Below are 23284 nucleotides of genomic sequence, written 5' to 3'. Positions count from 1 at the left end.
CTGTTTGCCTGCAAACTCCTCCCACACAATCAGGAGTTCAACAATGAGAGCTGGCACACAGGTACATCATTGTTCCCCTGAAGTTTCTTGTGTTTCTTTATCAGATGTTATGGAATCACTATGTTGCCATATGTAGTAACACTGTAACACTTCATAAAACCATTTGATTTTGTGATAACATCTCATTTAGTTAATATTGAATATACTTGTTGATGACACTTTATGCAGTCAAGCTTACTTTATATAGTGACTATACCGACTAATGTTGGATAAATACCATTCTAAAATCACAGTTTTTCCAGGACACTATTTTATGCATTTCTGTCAGGTGCTTGTTATTCATGTTTATATTTTTAGTTGTGTGAAAAGGAAAATTTCACAGGACTCTCCTGTCATGGGAAATATTGAGCATACCCAATGAGTAATTTTTCTGTGTGACTTCATCATTTTGGCCCACTCTTTGTTCCTTGAGGTTTGCATGCATTCATTTATACACTGGTGTCTTAGTGGTCTGCCACAGCGTTTCAGTCAGGTTGAGGTCTGGAATTTGCAGACCTTGATTCTTTTCTTTTTCAGCCATTCTGTTGTAGATTTGCTGCTGTTCTCACTGGCTTGCTTCACAACAAAATTTCATCCAGGCTTTAAATGTTGGACAGATGGGGTCACATTTGACTTGGAATACTTTGGTATACAGAGGAGTTCATGGTCAACTCAATGACTACAAGGCGCCCAGGTCCTGTGGCTGCAGAACAAGCCCAAATCATTACCCCCTACATCACCCCACTGACACTTGGTATGAGGTGTTTGTGCTCATATGCCATGTTTGATTTCACGGCACAGGTCACTGTACATTATTATGGTCAGACATCTCCCCTTTGGTCTCATCTGTCCAAAGAACATTGTTTCAGAAGTTTTGTTTTTTAAAGTTGCAAACCTAAACTATGCTAAAGTGTTTGGTTTAGAGAGAAGAAGCTTTTTCCTGGTAACCCTTCCAAACAAACTCATCACTTTTCTAATTTTACTCTTAATGAACTTTAACTTTTACCATGGCAGTTAAGGTCTGTAGTGTAGTGCCTGTAGAAAAGTAGATGATTTTTTTAACCTCCTAGGACCTGGCGTCCACATATGTGGACATCACATTTTGGGTTATTTAGACCAAAATACTCAATTTTGCTCTACAAGGGCCTGATATCCACTTACAAGGACATTATACTGCTACTGTTTTATCGAAATTTTAAACGAATATCCTCATATGTGGCTCTCATTTTTCTTAGAAACAAAAATTAGGTAAAAAAAAATATCAGGTAATTCTTTGTTTTTACATTCACCAGGTCCCATCAAAGAGAAATTAAAAATGCATGCCATGGAAGCGTTCGGGTCTTAGGAAGTTAATCTCTCTGAGCACTGCATGTTCTGAACTTGGGTGTAGCCTTTGACGTTCACTCCTATGAAGACTGGGATTTTTTTAACATACACCTGAATGGTCCAGACCAGCGGTCCCCAACCTTTTTTGCGCCACGGACCGGTTTGTGCCCGACAATATTTTCACGGACCGGCCTTTAAGGTGTCGCGGATAAATACAACAAAATAAAACTAGTACCGGTACCGAAAAAAAGAAGATTTATTCATAACACACGTGAAAAGACCCAGGAAAACCGAGTTCACGAAAAAAACCGATAACAAAATAACGCTAAAAACCCTGAAAACCATACATTTCACACCCGAGTCTCAACTCTCGCGGCCCGGTACCAAATGACTCACGGACCGGTACCGGCCCGGGGGTTGGGGACCGCTGGTCCAAACCAGCAAACTACCAAAAAACAGAGGCACTCATACTTGCTGATGAGTGCCTACTTGTTAATCAACTGCGTTTGATTAGCAATACCTGCTGCTGTACAGTAGGGGTGTGCTTAGTTTTTCACAGGACGGCAACATGACTGTTGGTAAACCATAAGATATGTAAATATGAAACCAAAATGAAAGTTAAGCGAGGAAATAATCTTTTACTAAATGGTTATATACTCAGTGAACAAAATCTTGCATACCAATTTTTCATTATATACCTGACTTGTTTCTTTAATGTTGCACTGGACGTGGTCATATATAGATGTAAATTGTTTTGCTGAATACAATGATTCGATTAATTCATTAATTGTTTTCTTTTTAAGTGTGCATTTAAATATATAAACATCACGAACAGAACAAACATTACTATAACAGGGATATTTTATACATAAAAATAATCAAACGTTGCTTTGCTTTTATTTTGGAAAAAAAACAAAACAGGAAGAGGAATTTGATGTCCCGCTGCCTTTCGGATGTATAAAAGCCTGAATTTGTCTAGCTCTACTGTTAACAGCAAGAAAACTGTCGTTATGGCGTCCGCTGTACCTATTAAGGTATTAACGTTTACTTTAATATCGTTTTAGAAGTTTTAGTGATTGAATGCTGTGTGTTTGAGCGCGCTGACAGAGGAGAAACATCCATGAAAAATGTAACTTAAAGGCTGCTGGGGCGCCGTTAGGTATGCCAGGAGAAGCCCTTAACTGTTAGCACCGTGTTAGCAAAGCTTTACAAGTCTGTAAAGTACGCTCCCTGCCTTAATAATACAAGCTAAAATCCAGGTGCTAACGTACTAATTTCTGTTAAGGTGTCGTACTGTTAAAAGAAGCTAAAGAATGATTATGTCAGGTACAGTTGGTATGGCACGTGGCCAGAGTAAGTGCACGCGGCTGCTGTACTGTTACAGCTGTCAGCAGGGTATCAAAAAATGACAACTGTGCAGGTCATAAAAGCTCAGTACAAGAAGCAATTACATGTTAAAACATTGCATAACTACACTTCTTATCAGAAAGATGAAGTGGGGAATGAAATTGATTGCTGTGTTTATGCAAGCAGCTTTTCAACTGCTCATTAACACAAATATGTAATTAGCAATCACATGGCAGCAAGTCCATGCGTATAGGGATGCAGATGGATGTTCAAGATGACCTGCTGAGCACCAGAATATGGAAGATGGGGGATTTCAGTGACTTTGAACGTGACATTGTGTTGGTGCCACACAGGCTGGTCTACTGGGATTTTCCTCCACAGTTTACAGAGAGTGGTCTGAGAAAGAGAAATTATCCAGTGAGCAGCATTTCTCTGGGAAAAAGTGCCTTGTTAATGCTACAGGTCAGAGGAAAAAGACCAATCAACTTCGAGCTGATGGGAACAAGCTCACCAAAATGAACCATAGAGAACTGGAGAACCGTTGCCTAGTCTGGTATTGATTTTTGCTCCAGCATTCAGATGATAGGATAGAATGTGGTGTAAACAACATAAAAGCATGGATTCAGGCTGCTGCTGCTGGTGTAATGTGAGGGATATTTTCTTGGCACACTTTGGCCCGCTTAGTACTTAACTGAGCATCGTTTAAACAGTGAAATCAGAGCTACTGGGACACACCCATCAAGATGCCTGTAGCTGTCCATACTTTGAAACCACTGATCCTGGCAGCAGTGTAAGGTGATCAATTCTCTACAAGTTGCAAGTAGATGTCACTGAACTGGAGCTTTGGGAGAGACATTGCCACTTTCAAGGATTTAACTAGAGCTGCCGAGGCACAATATGGAGTTTCTCTTCATATCTTTGTTTTTCATCCATGGATAAATGATCCAAGCAGAAACGGGTGTTCCCCCCTCCTCCTTGTCTTGCGGTACATCTAACTGTGCGCTATTGGTTGTCACGACAAAGTATGTTTTGCCCAATAGGGTAGTGAGTCACATACTTGGTTCATGGCGCAGCTGTGGGGGAGACAGACACACCTGAGCTCGATCAGCTCATCACGCCTCCCTATTAAACGCGCCGGGACCTGAAGAGTTGGTTGTTGTTGTGTGTAGGACAGCTGGAAAGCTGTGGGCGTGTTTTAAGGAAAACGACAACCGGCATAAACATGTGTTTAAGAGCGAATATGTGGTCAGGTCTGTCCTTACTGCCACAATGACTTAAAACTATGGAATGTTAATGACCACGTCTATCCCTTTATGACCAGAGAGCAGCCACCAAATATGCAACAATAATATTGATGCTGCAGGAGATGCTGCACTAGCTATGACAGTGTACTGGTGTGTGCTAAGCAGTCATGAAGTATATTCAGTTTTTGGTTGAAACTGATAGAGGGATGTTGTGTCAACCCTATGATTGTTTTGGACTACGTAGTTAGTGACATTCTTAAAAATATTTCACTTATTACATTTTCTAGACAAAAAAATCATAAATGAGCCACGAAATAAGCTGTTGGGTGTAGTTTTTTCCTATTAAAATATAGTGAAAGGTTAAGTATAAATTAAATCATTTAATAAATGGCAAATTTGGCACTATTGTTGGCACCTTTTTTTTTCTTTTTTTTTTACTGCATCCATTCTGTGGTCTTCCTTTCAACATCCTTTGTCCAATATATCTTCTGTACTTCCATTCTTCGTATGTATGATAGTAAATATGTAATTAGCTGCTTTGTGGGTTTTTTTTTATTTTATTTTATTTTGAAAAGTCTTTAAAAAAATGTGTTTCAAGAGATTCATTCTATAGAATGAAGTTATGAACTGTTCTCATGTCTTTCAGATTGGAATAATCGGGGGTTCAGGTCTTGATGATCCAGATATCTTGGAGGGAAGAACTGAGCGCTATGTTGAAACGCCATATGGGAAGGTTAGTTGTATCTTGTGAAGTCGTGCTCCAGGTGAAGTAGTATAAATATTAGACTCTACTTGGGTTATGCCCTGTTTTACTTGTGAAATATTGTACTGCCTTGACAATGAAGTTTGTGTGTATATATAAATTATCCTGGTCCTCCTTTAAACAGCCATCAGATGCCCTGATATTGGGGAAAATAAAAAATGTGGACTGTGTTCTTCTAGCAAGGTAATTTTTTTTTTTTTTTTTTTTTTTTTCCAATTGTGAAAATTTCCTCTCCTTTTTCTCCATCTAGTGGACAACTGTATTATTTGCACATCCTAGTTATTTCATGTAATAGTGAAGTGTGTGTGTGTGTGTGTGTGTGTGTGTGTGTGTGTGTGTGTGTGTGTGTGTGTGTGTGTATAGATATGTCTTTTTTTTTTTTTTTTTTAATTACACACATTAAATGTTGAATTTTGCTATTCATAGGCACGGGAGACAACACACCATAATGCCATCCAATGTCAACTACCGAGCCAACATTTGGGCCCTCAGAGAAGAAGGCTGTACACATCTGCTGGTTACCACTGCCTGTGGCTCTCTCCGGGAGGAGATCCAGCCAGGAGATATTGTCATCATAGATCAGTTCATTGACAGGTTAGCACTGCGAGTCCATTAGTAGGTTAAGATTCTATGGTGTGACAGCGCATTCATCGTTTCTGTGTACTGACTGAACTAAACTAGCAGAACAGGTTTTTCTTTTCGAGTATATAGACAGACCAGTTTTTGCTAAACGTTTATTTTTGTTCCTATATCTAGACTGACTCAGAAGTCATTATTAGTGGTTATCCTGTGAGTCTGTTGTGCATCCTCCCACATATCGCAGGGATTACTGTTACTGGTAATCCCTGTGATTAGGTTTTCTAATTATTAAATTAACTTCATGCTTGCAGAATTCTGTTGCAGAATACCATGTTTACCTTGTATTCACATTAACACATTTGCCAGGTTACTGGATAAGCCTAGTTAAATATTAGTCTAGTCTGTCACAAGTCTTACAATCAAGTCTTCATTATAATGTTCACATTAGAGCATGGTGAGAGTGGTGTTTGAATTTGTTTTTCTTCAATTTAGAGCTTGCAGTTAGGACGGAGAGATAAAAGTGTCTTTTTGTTGTTTTTTTTTTTTGTTTTTTTAAACAAAATTAAATGCATAACATATTATATTTCAACCACATCCACAGTATCCCGTTCAGGGTTCTCAAGCCTGTGGCTCTGTAGCAACTATTGAGTTTTTTGCCCATTTTCCTGTTGCTTTGGCAAAAACTGGATGAAGATGGAAATGAACAATCATTAGATTTAAATGTTTTTATTTCTATGTATCACTGCTTTAATTGACTCATGCTTGCTATGGCTTCCAAATTCAAAAATAAGTCACTAAGGAAACTAATGAATTTCCAAGTGCTCGTGCTGATGCCTTTAAAACTGGTCTTTTTCAAAATCTTTTATGTATTTATTTACCATTTTTAAAGCAATTGGACCACTTTGTTTGTTTTTATTAAAGTAGACTATTTAAAATTTGATTTATTTGCACACATAAATAGGTATCATGGTGGTAATTAGCCTAACCCTAAAAATATTTTTCTTCTGCCTCACAACACTGTTTTATAATTTATTAAAAACTAAGAAAAATAGTTCTGTAATTACATTGATGCTACAAAAACATCGGATCACTGTAATGAAAATGCAACTACAGCAAGCATGTTGGAAAGATTTTAATTATTTATTAATAACCTATACTTATGAGTATACAGGCTTCTAAGATACACATGTTTTGCAGATCCATGCTGAGGGTTGTTTTGTCAAAAATCACTCTTTTGATAGTAACATTTTAAAACTTCTGACCTAGAGACAGTTGATTACATTAAAATAGATAAAGAGTTCATATTTGTTTAACCATGACTAACGACATATTAACGAAGTTGGCTGTTTGGGCTTGGTCTCTAGTCTCCACACTAAGCTGTGGCCACCTACGGCACAAAATGTTACACTTTTCCAATAGAAAGCATTAAAGTCTACTACAGGAAGCTGTCCTCGTAGTGCTGCAGACCACAGTGACAAGCACCTGGGGAGCTTCTCAAATGGACTGTTTGTGACTGTCCCCATCACTGTCTAAACAAAACTAATAACGGTCATTAAAGACATTTCCTGTTTGAGTTCACCGATGTTCATGATAAGCACAAATGTGCAGTCTTATAGTATCAGATATTTCAGGCACCAGTCTCATTTATGCATATGATAACCCAGCTTTATCTATCCATGAAGCCAGGTGACACCCACCTTTTAGTTAAACTGCAGAAATGTCTTAGAGATGTGAAGCCCTGGATGACCTCTGATTTCCTAAATCTAAATAGAGGTAAAACTCAGGTAATTGTACTCGGCCCTATTACTATTATTACTCAGGATTATTATGTTGTCCTAAAAACTCTGTAAAGCCTTCAGTTGATCAAGAATGCTGCAGAATAAGTATTGACAGGAACTAGAAAGGGAGACCGTATTTCTCCCATATTGGCTTTTCTTTATTGGCATCCTGTTAAACCCAGAATCAAATTTAAAGTCCTTCTCCCCACAAACAAGCTCTTGAATAATCAGGCCCCATCTTATCTTAAAGACCTTGTAGTACTGTTTTACCCCAGCAGAGCACTTTGCTCTCAGACTGCAGGTTTACTTGTGGTTCCAAGAGTTTCTAAAAGTAGAATGGGAGGCAGAGCTTCAAATCAAAATCAAATCAAAATTGATTTCTATAGCACATAATAATACAACAAAGTTCACCAAAGTGCTTCACAGTCGGTCAGAGCAATAGCATAAGACAGAATAAAAAGAAACAGTTAAAAGGAGGGCAGGAAACAATATGAACAATATGGGTTAAAAAAACAAACATAACTAGCCATGAAATAACATACTAGTTTGAATCAAAAGCCAGACTAAAATAATAAGTTTTAAGACGCAATTTAAAAGACTGGATGGACTCAGAGGAACAAATATAAGGAGGGAGGTTATTCCAGAGTCTGGGAGCTACGACAGCAAAGGCCCGATCACATCTGGACTTCAGATGAGACCTCGGTTGCGTCAGCAGCATTTGATTGGAAGATCCAAGTGCCTTATTAGGGATATACAAATGGAGGTGTTCGCATAGATGGCTGGAAGCCAAATTGTTTAAAATTTTAAAGGTAAGCAAGAGAATTTTGAAATTGATACCATATTCAACAGGGAGCCAATGTATGTTGGCTAAAACTGGTGTGATGTGGGCATAATTTCTAGTGCCAGTTAAGAGAGGCGCAGCTGCGTTTTAAACTAACTGGAGCCGGTGAATAGAGGAAGATGGGAGGCCCGAGTAGAGGGAATTACAGTAGTCTAATTTGGAAGTGATAAGAGCGTGAATAAGCTTTTCAAGGTCCTTCGAAGGGAGGTATGGCTTTGCCTCAGATATCTGACACAGCTGGTAGAAACTTTTTTTTTTTTTTTTCCCCCAGAGAGGAGATTTTTTTTACAGAGGAGATGTTTCTCAAGTTTGAAAGAGCAGGAAAACATCAAGGTTTCTAACAGTGAGCGAGAGATGGCTACCAAGGGGACCTAAGGCATCAGTTGTTCCAGCGGGGTGTGACTATCAAAAACTATAACTTCTGTCTTATCCTCCTTCAGGCCTCTCTTCTGGGGAACCAGCTCCTAGTTTGGATTCAGGAGATAGAATTCCTCTCTACCTTTTAAGATTAGCCCTAAAACCTTTGTTTTTTGATAAAGAACATAGTTAGGCTGGATTAGGTGATTAGGCATTAAGCCCACACCCGCTCTAAGTTCAGACCCACAATGAACGAAAACATTCTGTGCGTATCAGAGATACAAACTTTATGACACAAGTTTACGTGTGTGTGTGTGTGTGTGTGTGTATATAGGGAGCTCGGGAGGAAAGCAGTGTTGTAGAGTGACTCAGTAGGGATAGTGCCAAAGCTTTCTTCTTCATAAATGAGAGATGCAGGGTTTAAAATGACAGGGAAGCGCATCTAGTACATGTGGAGTGGGCGCAAAAAAATTGGCGGAGCGCAACAGCAAGTACAACACAAATTTTGGGCTATTTGCTCCAGCTAGCGGTTAGCACAGCAGATGCTGCATCCTGCCGTGTGAATGGGCCTTGGCTCCAAAAGTGAGTCATTCCCCCATAAACTCAATGTTAACTGTAACTCAAGTTTAGAACAAAAATAAGCTGATTTCCATCCGCTTCCAACTTCGTCAATGAGATGGAGAAAATATAAATGGGTTTCTGGGATAGTTCTTCAGTTAATTCATCCTTAGTTAACAAAGCGTGTGGGAGGTGGAGGAAGAAAACCTCATTGTGCTCTAGTTGCATGATTCATAAAATTGGCAGTGAGCAAATAAAAAGCAGTCTCCATTTTCATCTGGTGGAGCTACAAGTATGAAATAATTGATGTGATGATGGCACTAGAATTTAGATGGAATCATACCGTATACAGTTGACCCCCGCCTATTTGAGATTTGGTATTTGCCGATTCACCTGTTAGCAGATTGTTTTTGTGGAATGTAACTCCAAATTATTTGTGGAAAATATTCACCTATTCCCCATTTTTAAAAAAAATAAAAAATCCAAACTTTTTTTTAATAAAGCATATCTAAAATATTTGCTAATTATTTTCATAATAACAGAGAGAACTGTTGCCAGATGACTTTGAAATGATATTAAAGTGTTTTAGGATGGTGGTTTTAGGTATATTTGGTGTTTGAACTATTAAAATAAGAAGTTATAAGCATGGTTAGAGATGGTCTCAAGTATTCAGACTTCAGCTATGGTGGTCCCTAACCCCCGTGAATACCAGGGATCAACTGTAGATTGTCTTTTGAATGCATTTATTTAGTTGTCAGAGGTAACAGCTGGAAAAAATACTGCTGGACTGATAAATTTTGAAGTCCTAATCGGCTAATAAATACTTGGATTTCAATTTAAAAAGTTGTCAAGGTTCAAAGTGATTACCTCTTATCTGTTTGATAACATTTAGTAAGAGAAGGATAATATAGCTTGATTAGTTAGCTTGTTAAAATATTTTATCACGCAGTGCTATAAAAATACACTGTGTTCAGCAAATGTACAATCCGGTTTTGGGATGGTAGTTCTTCCATATACAGACTGAAAGGAACGTTTAGTATCCGTGCAACAATTAGTAACAGGACAAGTGACTGAACACTGATCGTTGGCTTTTTAAAGACAGACTGGTATGTGCAGTAAATATTCAAGGGAACAGGTTGAATTGGTTTATAACCTGTCAGTTTCCTTCTTGTCCACAGAGTCAACGTGTGACTCGAAGAGTAACCTTGTTGACCTAAGGATGACTCTTTAAGTGTCTCTGTCCTTGCACTGAAAATACTTGACTAAAAGAAATGATCTCCAAGTAATAAACAAATAAAGATCCAGTACTTTGGTGATTTTATAGATGTAAACGTATGCAAATGAATACACTCATATATGCACTTTGATATTTAGTGTCAAACCACTTTCTAAAACAGACTAGATATCTTATGGCAAAAAACTGTGAGTGTAGTATTGTTTTATCCCTCAAAATCCACAAGAATTCGCAGCTTCATCTTTAATGCTCATTATTTTGTATTGTATGGAAAAAATCCTACTTGAAAGAGAAAACAGCCTCTGGTTAGGAAGCACTTGGTGACAGTGGGGAGGAAGGGGCAGCCATGTTTTACAATATTTTTTTGGAAGGTGAAGGGAAAGAGCAGAGGGAGAACAAGCATTGAGGTACGATGATAAATGACAAATATGACAAAAACAAACCGGGGGGGGGGGTAGATAAAAGGTTATGGCTTGCAAGTGATCGCTGGTATTGTATGGCTGTGGTTAAAACTGTAGCACGCGACTGAATTCTTGCTTAAACACACTTGCTGGTAGACCTTGATAATTTCTTTCTGTTTCATGGAGGGGAAAAAATAACTTGTCAGCTGTTTCTGACCTCAAGGCATACACGCATATACTTCTGCTGTAGCGTACCAAGAGCACGACCTTGTGGGAGTGTTGTTCTCTCAGTTAGCTGACAGCAGAGATTTTATTAAATGACACAATATGTGCATTGAGAGGTGTAAAAAGGATTCCTCATGACTCATGAGTTGGCATGCATCTAGCTGAATTGAGATAAGTTGTAGTCTGCCTTCCCTAATTTATGTCAGTGTGTTCTATTATGAATTTCAACATGAGTGAGTTTGCATGTGGGTTTGCCTGTTTTGTTGAAGTCGATAAACTACTAGTATCAAGAACAAACAAGATCTGTTTATCGGAAATGAGGAAGTTGCTTGTTGGGACATGCACAGACTTGTCCCACAGCATGTGACAGCATGCTGTGCTGCTGAAGGCTTTACTTCATGCCATCACCTCTGCTTATTTGTTGTGTGCAAACCACATGGTCACCATAAGAGCTTACTTTGTCAGATTCTAATCATGGCTAACACTGTGCTAAATTGTACTTTTAAAATGTATCTACAGGTTCTAAGTTTAACCTTTGCAAGAAATTATTTTGCTTTTGGATGCAGCTCGTCTTATATTGCTTTATGCACACTCAATAATCCAGGAAAAAAAGTTTATGTAGTTCATGTAGATTCAGTGTTTTCAGCACAATAAGTGTTTCATCACTCATCCAGACAACTTTTTTTTGGTTTCAACTAACTGCAGGTTTTCCCAGCCACATGAACAATACCGTTGCATTATGGCCGAAATTAGCACCATTACCTAATAATGGGCCACAAGATCGGTGTCATGACTGAAGAAGTTAAAATTACTCTTTACTGCTTTATTTATTTTTTTGTTCTTCTTTGGCCACTTATGAGTTTGGGTTGCAGGGTCAGTCTAAGCAATAATGTCCAGACCTGTCTCCGTCTGGCCACCTCATCCATCTCTATGTACATCGGCCATTCGGCCATTTCTAAGCTAATAAACAGATGGAATCTCTTCAGTTGTTCCTGGCTGTACCCTGGAACCTCCTTCCAGTTGGAAATGCCTTAAATGCCTCACCTAGGAGGCGTCCAGGCAACATCCTAGTCAGATTCCTGAACCGTCTCAACTGGTTCCTTTTGATGGGTTCGGAGCCCATTACTCAGAACTATCCCAAAGGACTGAGCTCCCCACCCTGTTCGATTGGGAGCCCCGACACCCTTCATCCATTCTTATACTTCAGATTTGTTTGCACAGGAAATATTCAGGTGCAGGGTAACTGGTTAAATTGCTTTGGAACCTGATTGTTATCACTGTTCAAACTGTGACTCAAGTAGGGACTTTGCTTTGAACCTGAGGATGAACCCACAAAAGAGATCAAACAACATTCTTTGTATAGTTTTGAAGTAATTATACTGTTTGATAATTAGAGGGTGTGTGAGCCATTTTCTACAACAGCAATTGTGAAGTGAAAAATGGTAATGAAACACCAGACCATGATAACTTGATTTTTGTAGCCTTGTGCATTGTACTCATCTCCTTGTTTATCCAGCACATCATTGTTTAATGGTTTTAAACAGAGACACAGATTTCTGGAGCTCTTTTCAAACACTGATTTTTATTCTTCCACTGCCAGGGTTATGAGTAAGAGATGGGGTTGGGCATCAACTTAAACGATTTTTGACAGAGGCATTCATATTTTGGATCTCTAAGATAATTATTTTAGGATTTGGTAATCCCCAAGGGAAAAAAAGGAACAAATAAGCTGTGCCATGAGTCAGCTGTATATAAAAAGACATTACAACTATTAAATGACACATCTGGATTTATGCACAGAGTTTAAAAAATGAGTATTAGAAGGCATAAATGGGTTTTGTTTTGGGTTTTTTTTTTCATTCTTCAAAGCTGATGGTAGTTTGGTTTCTGCAATGTATAACTCACAGCAATCCTCTGTGTATACACCATATATTTCTTTGTTTGTGCTGGGGTATCAGAACCTTTGGCTGGACGAGTTTTTGGCATAGCTTGAAAGTCAGATTTTTGCTATCATAAAAGCTCTGCACACACTCTTCTCTCAAACGGCTTCATAAGCATTTAAGAGACTTTTCATGCTCAGCATTTTTTCCTGCTTTTTATTTATTCTGTGGTCCAATTAGGCTCAAGTCTCAGGATCCCAATTAGGCACTCCTTTATTGGGATCCGTCAGGTGTAGCACTCTAATTCTCCTCCTTTAGTTCTTACACAGGCTGTAGGTGTGTTTTGTGCTAATGTCCTGCTGAAGTAGTAACGAGATGGGATGGTAGCTTTGTTCATTGAAGTGTTGAGATCTGAAATTAATTGCCAGCAATGTCACCAGCACGGCCCAAAGAACAATCACACCCGCTTTAACTAAAACTACTCTTGCAGATGTCAACATTTCACCTTAACTGCATTTTGTTAGAAACAACATTATGACTTATTTGACCAACATACAGGTCTCCACTATTCATTGTGTTCCTTGTCCCAAACATGTCTTTCCTTATTATTCCGTGTAACAGTTAAAACAGTCACACAGCCTTCTCTGAACAATTGATGCGTCTACTTAAATCTTGGGAAGCACTGACATTAGCTCTAGTCATGCATGTTGAAAACAAAACTAATGATCTGCAGCCGAGGCAACTCCGTCTTCCATTTCATGATGTGTTTTTGTGTTTTTCAAGTATGAGATTTCTCTTAAGGTGCAAAGCACACTGAGTCATGGATGTGATAAATTTGAGTAGGGCGTAATGTGGAGTGTGTGCTGATACGTGAATCATCAGATTTGATGCATGGCTGGAATTCCCCTCCTTATTTTAAAAACAAGTGCTGGTGTCCCATTGACGAGCGCATCATTTCATGCTGCATACCTTTTGATTGGTTGTTTGGTCAGTATCTTTCATTGCAAGTGTATTGCTGTATAATGCAGGACCACTGCTTGAAGCCACCATCAATTCTTTCACTTAATCTTTCACCTTTTGGATTACTAAAGTAGTCAGATGGGTCTGTTTGGTGTATACCAGCAGAAGCTCAGCATGATGCAGCTAATGCTTTTGAATACAGTTAAAAAGGAAATCATGTGAATGTGCACAAAGTCACTTCTGGCAAGCTGTACAAGAAAAGTGCAAAGCGGCCATGAAGGCAAACAGTGGCTACTTTGGTAAATCAGTAATATGAAGTAAACTTCTTCTACAGTGAAGAAAATGGCTTTGTCCAAACTGCACCCACACAGAATTCACTTTATACAAAAGAAGCTAAGAGGCTACATGGGAGCACAGAAATCCTGATGTTTTCAGGTCACTTGGATAAGTGAATCAGCCTTTTGTGCACTCCTGACCTATTGCCATGAAGAACCATGGGGACACAGGCTGGCACTTTGCCTCTTTCAACAGCACTGACTCAGCAGAAGGGAAAACTTTAGGTCGGTTGTTATAGCGAAGCTTGAGACCTGGCTTCTTCCATTCAGTTGATGTTTATAGTCCTGACTGCTGTGAAACTGGTCATGCGACAAAAATTAGCAGATTTCTATGAGCCAACTAGTCGTGATTATGAAATGAATGATTTCAGAACCTCAATCATGTCGACATGTTATCTAGAATGCTTTTGATGGCCATTCCCAGTATTTCTGCAGTTATTCCTCATATCTTTTCACACTTTTTCTCAACTTTAGGTCAGATAAACTAATTAAAAAGAAACAAATAAAGTTATTAATCTTACGTCTTTAAGTGTTTTTATATTTTTGTCATATACCAATATACCAACCCAATCTGCTTTTTTTCTGTTTGGTAGGACAACCAAGAGGTCTCAAACACTCTACGATGGTCAGCCCACCAGTCCCCCAGGTGTTTGTCATATCCCCATGGCTGAGCCTTTCTGCAACAAAACTAGAGAGGTAAGTCTATAAATCTAAACATGTCCTACGTCAAACTTGTTATTTTGTAACTGACATGTAATTTTGCTCAGTACAGTGGTCCCTTGCTATAACGCGGTGTTCACCTTATGCAGCATTGCTGTTTCGCAGATTTTTTTTTTTTTTTTTTCTTCAGTGCATTGTGTTCTGCGTCCTGATCAGCTGTAGACCATTGTCAGTCAATCTCCTTCGTACCGTGTCTCCTGTACAGTACAGAATGCGTTCAGCTTGTCAAATTTACATAAATCTTCGATCTCTAGCAGTGTAACTCTGAAGTGCTGTACTGTATGTTTGTAAGTTTTCTCCCCAACAAACACAACAATGTCGACGAAATGTTTTGCACCGTCAAAGGCACCCGTGATAGCACCCAAAAGGCAGAGGAAGATGCTAACCATTGAACAAAAAGTTGGACTTCTGGACATGCTAAAGGAAGGTAGAAATTACCGTATTTTTCGGACCATAAGGCACACCGGATCATAGGGCGCATTAAGCGAAACAAAACAGTCAGATAAGTCAAACTTAACTCAACTCATTCTTCTTGCTTCCTCTACTTCCGTACCATTGATTCATTAATGTTGAATTCTCTGGCGGCTCCTCTATTCCCATGTTCTGGACCTGAAAACAGGGTCTGATCTTTGGTTTCATTCTGTAATACTGGACTTATTTTTCTACGAAGGTTTGAACTTTGTGAGTGTTTAAACACGAGAGAAAATCTGAGAATGTCGATGCCTGTCTAAGGAAAGTGTATAAAGTGTGTAGTGAGGGGTTTTACAGCCTTAAAACATCTATAATAATTGTAAAAAATAAAGTTGGCTACTTTGCGGATTTCACCTATCGCAGGTTATTTTTAGAACGCAACTCTCGCGATAAACGAGGGACCACTGTATACTAAATTCTCCTAAAGTGATTATTTTTATTCAATGTAAGTATTGATAGCATAAAATGCACATCACTGTGGCTCTTTTTGTCTGACAACGTAAAGGAGGTTTTTTGTGATGCTTTTCTAGACGTTACATGACTGAGGTGCATATGAGAGCACAAATATCCGATGCAGTCAAACTGGACATTAAATGGTCTTTAACCTGCCAGCTCTCTAGCACCAAGTCTAAGCGATGTCCTGTTGGATGGGAAAGTAATACAGGTAATTTGGTGGTGAGTTGTGTGTCCTGTCCTCTGCGGGCTCTGCTGTGGCAGCATCCTCGACTGAACCAACGTACCATTCTAACAAATATTAACCCCGCATCATTTCCAGAAATGGGAACCTCGACTAACGTGGGATATCTGCTGCTGTGTGCTGATGGAAAGGCTTTACTGTCTGATTGCTGGTTACCTACTGGGTTTTTTTTTTCGGGCCACAGAATGCACCAGGTTGAATAAAACCATAATTGTCTTTAAGTTTCCAATATTGACATGAAAAACTTCTCCTGGTCAAGAAAAATAATGGGCCCTCAGAGACAGTGTTTTCATGGGGGTAGCATCTGTGTTTAGAATGAATGTCTGCTTATCTGCAGTAGACTGAAACGGCATACAGATAAGCAGTTGCCACCCAGCCTAGCGGGTAGTGATTTATTCCAGAATGATAGTGATATTCCCTGCAGGTTTTGGTGGAGGTGGCGCGGAGTCTGGGGGTCAAATGTCATGTGCGAGGGACCATGCTGACTATCGAGGGGCCTCGGTTTTCTTCGCGGGCAGAGAGCCTGATGTTCCGCCAGTGGGGTGCTGACGTCATCAATATGACCACCGTGCCAGAGGCGGTCCTCGCCAAGGAGGCTGGCTTGTGCTATGCCAGCATTGCCATGGCAACAGACTACGACTGTTGGAAGGAGCACGAGGAAGCAGTGAGTGGCGGGCCAGAGGTCCTAACTGTCGTTTTTATTACTTTGATGTTTCAAGCTTTTATTTGTCTTGTGAGTCAGTGGCAATGGATGATGCCCTGTTAAAGTGGGTCAGTTAACGGCGCATCGTGCCTCTTCCCTGGCCCACTGCACAACAAACACCAACCTAAACATTTTAATTTTATACGATAAAATTAAATAGCATTATTTAAGAGCTGAATGAATATGACTAATTTTATAAGTGTAAGCTTTTTGATATTAGGCCTGAAGATAATTGCACAACTTTAAGAAAAGGGTAGCATGAAGCTAATGGCATTAGGTTGCATTTATCATATCATTTATTTGCAGCCTAATCATCATTTGTTCGTTCTGCGATCCTCAAACTGGCTCCCCTACTTTATCTTTACTAAGCTGTGATCAGCAGAGTTTGCAGGTGAAGTTCTCAGTTTGTTTTTTGGCTTCAAAAAAAAAAAAAGAAAAAAAAAGAAAAATCACTTTTTAACATTAATTTCTTAACAATACACTTATTTTTGGGAGATTAAGGAATATGGATATCATTCTCCTATGCCAAAGCTTAAAAAAATGACACAGAAATCGCACCTCAAAGTATGTAGATTCATAATACTGTGACTAAATGTCAACAAGCGCAGCAGACTGTTTTGGAGTTTACCTTTCAAACCCTCCTAAACGACAGTCACCCTATTCAGCCTGATCCAGCACATGCTCTGATGACTTGTGTTGATACATTTAAAAAAACAAAACACAAAACAAAGAAGACACTAGCAAGCTAAGTATTGCTTATCAAAGCATCTTTTTACGCAGTGCAGACATGGTTTTGTTTCTTTACAATGGAAGACAAAATTTACCAATAAATAGAAAACTGCCTTATACCACAACATCAGCTCTGGGAACTTTCCTGCTGGCTGGCCAACCAGGTAGAAGCAGTGACAACCTTTTAACTCCAGGGTGCCCTTCAGAAGCTCATTCAAAGGCCATCTTGGCAAGCTGTGCGAGGTCAGCCTTGGCCAGGTCACGGGTTCCCTCAGTTGTTTTTGTGCAACACAATTTAAACGCACGTCCACTTCTTGCGTCAAATTGCGCAGTAAAATAATTTCAGTGCAATTATATCCAGTCCTCCCAGATGACCTCTGAGATAACAAAGTCTGATATGTTTATGATGCCAAAGCAATAAACACTCGTTTCGTACAGAAACATGTTGGCACGTCTGCAGTGTTCAGCTCTGGGAACAAAATTAGTCATGCCTTTTTGTAATTAGAGTTAATGGGTTAGTTTTAAGCCATTTAATTTTAGTCATTCGATTCAATTAAAGTAAAAAAAATTTATATGGCCAGTTAAGTGGCAGAGGGCACTGTTTATCAATTTCAGCTGCTTTGGCATTAATGAAATTAACAGGTGCACTTAGAGGGACAACAGTGAGACAACTCTTAAAACAGGAATGGTTTTACAGGTGAAGGCCACTGACATTTTTTACCTCCTCATCTTTTCTGATTATTTTTGCACTAGTTTTGCATTTGGCTAGCATGAGGCCTGGATATCTGGATCCTAAAGAGGTTGCACAGGTGGGCCAACTCCTCCAAGATGGCACACTGATGCGTGCTATTGCCAGAAGGTTTGCTGTGTCTTCGAGCACAGTCTCAAGAGTATGGAGGAGATTTGATGAGACAGGCAGTTACTCAAGGAGGGCTGAACAGGGCTGTAGAAAGTCAAACCCATCAGAAGGACCAGTATCTGCTCATTTGTGCAGGGAAGAACAGGACGAGAACTGCCAGAGCTCCAAAGTGACCTCCAGCAGCATACTGGTGTGAATGTCTCTGATTAGCTAGAGAGTGTCACTCTAGCTGTCATTAGGCATCAGGGTGAAATCCTTGGACCCACTGTCAGACCCTACGCTGTTCCTGGAGGACGTAGGAGTTGATACCATTGACTGGCCTCCCCACACTCACCTGACCTAAATCTAATAGAGCACCCCTTGGGAATTATGTTTCGGTTTGTCTGATGTGGCCATGTTTCATTTCAGACTGTTCATGAGCCAAGTGATCTGGGAGATCCCCCAAGACACCATCCATTGTCGTATTAGGAGCATGGTCCAACATCGCTGGGCATGTGTACAAGCATGTGGGGGCCAAACAAACTGAGTACCAGTGTGAATTACAGTAATGAAATGTCAGCAAAATGGACTAGTCCACTGCTTCATTTGATCTTCAGGATGCCTTTGAATTCAGCTTTTTGTAGGTTGATACTTTTCATTTCCAAATTATGTGGCATCCTTTCATTCCTCACACACTACCCAGTCCATATCAGTATAGATGTCCAGTATTATTTTTTCCCCCCACACTGAAATCTGATAAATTTGCTTTCATTTTTTTGAGCAGTGTATTTTAAGTAGTGGCTGTAGTTTTAAAGTTTACTGTATCACAACGAGTTTCTAAACCAGATTGTTCACTCTCACTATAAATGATGGGTTAGAGGATTTTAACATCTGTGCTCCATAAGTAGACAAAAGTATCTGTGGCTTCTTATGGCTTCCGAGTGACCTGGCCTCTGTCAGGCGCTCTGGATTATGCAGTTGATGTACTGCGTGTGGGCGAGCGCTGGCTTATGTAGAACTGATCCAGCCCAACTCACAACTCCACTTCCGAGTTCCTGCAGCTGACCTCTTCCCCCTCCTGTTAGAGAATGCTCGCCACATCCTTCTGCCCCCCCCTTCACTCCCTCGCAGCTTGATACTACCTCCTGGCCTCCCCCCCCCTCCTTGTCCCTCTCCAACCAGTCGGCTTGTTTGCCAGCCTCCGGTGGAAGCCCTGCCAGAGGAGGTTGAGTCACACTGAGTCATCGGCTACACTGTCTTCATCCTGACAAATACCACAAAAACATGAACCTAATCATTGAGTGTGACATAAAAACAAGCACTCAAGGGAAGGGTTAATGAAGGTTACAGGAGGTACACAGGATGGAAGTAATGTTGTGCAACTTACTGTAATGTACACTGTAGTTGTGGCTGAATGAATTTCAGAATGATGGATTATGAACTAATACTTCACTGCATTTATACAAAAAAAATGGGAATAACAACTCCACGTTTGTGCGGTATAACTGCTTATTGCACCGTTTTGATTTTTAGTTCCTCCATTGTATTGCATTAGCCACGTGAGTAAAGTGATTGCTAGTGTCGTATACATGGTTCAGTAGGCTCGAAACTGAACCATGTAATGAGTCACTAAATTTCAGAGCACAGGTGACGGTTGTAAAATGTACGCAGCAATCCCAGTACAGGTGCAAAGAGCAAAATATTGTTTTTCCACCTACTGCTGTGGCTCACTCACAGGTCCTGACGTGACTGATTTGGTTAAGCCGGTACTTTCACAATCAACTGCTCTCTGTGTTGTCCAGTAGCTTTCTGTTTCTGCTGCACTCGCACATGAATATGTTTTAATTCTTTTTTTTTTTTTTTTTATAAAGTGAAGTGATATTTCATTTAAATGAGTCAGTTTTTTAAAATAATGTCAAGTAATGTTTTACATAATTCTGTTTCCTAATTTGAAAATTTTCTTTTACAACCTCTAGAAGTTGGGTTTTTTTTTGTTTGTTTGTTTTTAATTGAACTTTTTTCCTCACCACATTTTATTATTTATTTTTTTTGTATGGTTTTACTAAACCAGTGCTATTAAGATAATATTCAAATACCTTTTTTCCACCAGCACAGTGAAGGTGCAGTCAGTTGTGCCTTGGTGCCAGATTGAGGGTTTTATCCATTTATTTTTAAAGGATAACATTACAGGGAAGAAAAGCATGTGCTCCATTTGCCAGACATTTGTGAATTTCTCACACACACGGCTCTGGTTTTGGTGGTTCTTAGCTCAGCAATTTTGTGTTGCCCTACTGATGCCGGCTTTTTAGCATCACTTCCAGTCATTTGTGGAAATGCACGAAACTGGTTCCACATTGGGGGACTGAGTACTGTTCACAATAATCTTGTAAATTATAGCCACACACCACCTTAGTAATGCAGAAAGTATTTTCACACTAAAGATCATCTGTTTTTGTTTTCAAATTGTTAAAAATTACACCTGTAATGCATAGCTGCAAAAGAAATTGTGTGTTGTTGCATGTAGAATATGAAAGTGTATCTTTCTTGAGAAAAGCAGACATCTACATTAACCGCACTGGCCTTTTACGGGAGGAGTGGGTGGTGTCATTTTTCAGCTGAGTGGATTTTATTCACCATTATGTTGAACTGGTTTGTTCACCAAAGGCATGAAAAGTATTGGCGTTTTTGTGTAATTGTGACTCGAGTAAAGATGAGGCCACATTATGTGTGTTACATCTTAGCGACTGTGAGTTCACACCGTTGTTCTTTTAAAGTGTATACATAATCTATTCATAATAACAGCTCTGATTTTACAATATGGTGCCTCTCTTTACATCATGCTCTGCTTTCAAGAATTGTTCACAGAGGAGTGTTTACTTCACTCAAAGTAGACAAAATAAAAATACACACCAAGATGGTTATTTTCGAAATGCGTGGCTGTGACATTTTAAAGGAAGTGAAATTTGCACCATTGCAAGTGATTCCTCTTAAATGGCTGCTGTACATTTTTCTCTTTTCTTCTTCTCGTCCTAGGTCTGTGTTGACAATGTACTGAAGACGATGAAGGAGAATGCAAACAAAGCTAGCAGTATCCTGTTAACAGCAATACCCCAGATTAGTCAGATGGACTGGGCTCAGACAATAAATACATTGAAAGTAAGCCGTCAGCTTTATGATGATTCATTTCCATTCCGCAAGTTGTGAAAGAGGGTCTGTTTGCTTTCTATCTGGTTATCGTGAACTTTGATCTCACTTATTTTTCTCTCAGCATTTTTAAAGAATAACAAAACCTGATGGTGCATGGCTATTTTTTTTTGGGGGGGGGAGCCTATTAACAAGATCATTTTCTAAAAGGGGGGGCTCACTCAGACAATAGGACACATTGTGCTATGTTGGATCTCTTGCAGTACTTGCACCATGATAAACATATATTAATTAAAATTTTGAAAAACACTCGGTATTCCAGTGTTTTTGCACCGACTGTGCCTGAAATTCCTCTTAGTTTCTCTTCAAAACTTGGTTTTCTTTAATGACAGTGCTAGCTTTTGATGAAAAATGAGTACTTTCTTAAAGACAATGTTGATAACGACTTTTCCTAAATATAGAAAAGGCTCCTTGACACTGTGTCAGTGACGCACTTCGGTAATAACATATTTTCTTTGTTCCAGTCGATGGCTCAGTCTTCAGTAATGATACCGAAGCACTAAACGCGGACGAAACTACTAGAAAGGATAAAGAGACCAGACAACCACCCACACGGAGTCAAACACCGACTGCAAACTCAACCCTGCCCGTCCAATCGTCATCAGTGAATCACAACAAAGTGCCTCACATTAAATAATCCACTTTTTTCGTCTTTATTTAGTTGGATGTTCAGTGTTTTGTGTTGACTCTTCACTCTGATTCAGAGATCACTCATTTATGTCTGGAGCATGTTTTCCTCTCACACAGTGTTAGGTGGGAGGGCCCTTCCACTCTAGCTGTAGCTGAGGAAATGGATGTTTGTTACAGTTACCACGTTTGGGTCTAAACATTCTAATAAAAGGTTTTAAGTATTCAGTATTTTGTAGATTTATATTTGTGGTCGAAACACATTTATGTATGTGTTTGCTGGTTGTAAGCCACTGGTGTCTTAGTTTCTGGTTATATGAAGATTACTTTTAAAGCTTTGCAAGTTTAGCACATAAATACTATATTACTGCCTTAGTTGCATTTAAGCTTCTACTCTTCAAGCTTGAATCTATTGTCAGCATGAGAATGACTGAACGTCTACGTTACTTCATTCTGACCACCCTTGTGGTCTTTATGGAATCATTTCATTTTTATTTGCTCTTTATGACTGTGTTTAATGACTAGAGAAACATCTCATTTTGAATGGCATGCTGCTCTGTACCTGCAAATACCTAACCAAGTCAGTGAAAAGCTGTCAAATCGGCAGTAAACATGTACCAACAGTGATAGTGGTGGGAAAACACCCAAATTATTTGCTGTACTGAAAGTTTGGGTTTTTTTCCCCAAGCATGGATTGAAATGGGAATTTTGTCATGTTGCATCATATTGTAGTCATTTGAGATTTTTCTTGTTTACATTTTCTTAACTTGAACTTACTCTGTACATTGCACAGCATATTTAGTAGCCTCTTCTTCAGCAGCCTGTTTTCTGTAGTATGAATAATTTGTCTCAATAAAAGTTAGAATTTGACTAATCCGAGTTGAGTTTGTGGTTAATTGAGTTACTTGGACTTGCAGTGAATATTTTCTCAGTTGGTTTGCCGCATGTGTTCATATCCTAAGGGGAACAGTTTAGTTTTTTTTTTCTGCTCTTGAAACAGGAGTGTGCTGGAAATCACTGATTTAATCTTAAAGATACTTTTGTCTGACACAGGATCAATTAAATCTTATTTGAAAGGGTTTACTATTGTTACCGTTTATAAAAATTTAAAAAAGAAGCAAACACTAGAATTACAGAGTGGATTTCTGTATGTTGTAGAATACACCTTTGGTTATAGGTGAACCTAAGCCATCCTTATGTTTAACACAGCTTTATACAATTTATTATTTTCTTTAATATCTTTTCAGATTTTTATTTTTTAATGAGGAGTTAGTAATGTACCACTATAAAAGTAATTCTGACCCAAAACTCTACTAAAGCACCTTTAGGCGAGCTCAGTAAACGTGTCAGTTCTTCACTGAATAAATAAACATTTGCACAAATACTGGCATGATAATAATCCTTACCATGCGCTGTATGCAGTCTGTA

General features: G+C 39.2%; 1 protein-coding gene across 1 annotated transcript; it reads left to right on the top strand.

Annotated features, from left to right (window-relative positions):
* Window positions 1-2305: 2305 nt before the first annotated feature.
* mtap (methylthioadenosine phosphorylase) lies at window positions 2306-22724 on the top strand. Its single transcript, XM_063476171.1, has 8 exons — window positions 2306-2399; window positions 4603-4689; window positions 4844-4902; window positions 5146-5313; window positions 14461-14563; window positions 16180-16419; window positions 21059-21181; window positions 21694-22724. Exons 1-8 carry the CDS (start codon window positions 2319-2321, stop codon window positions 21730-21732), a joined length of 900 nt encoding a protein of 299 aa, XP_063332241.1. The 5' UTR covers window positions 2306-2318; the 3' UTR covers window positions 21733-22724.
* The last annotated feature ends 560 nt before the right edge of the window (window positions 22725-23284 follow it).

Source organism: Pelmatolapia mariae, linkage group LG6 (assembly GCF_036321145.2).
Source record: "Pelmatolapia mariae isolate MD_Pm_ZW linkage group LG6, Pm_UMD_F_2, whole genome shotgun sequence".
Lineage (NCBI taxonomy): Eukaryota > Metazoa > Chordata > Actinopteri > Cichliformes > Cichlidae > Pelmatolapia > Pelmatolapia mariae.
Note: the sequence above shows the minus strand (reverse complement) of the source record. Positions and strands in the feature narration are given on the sequence as shown.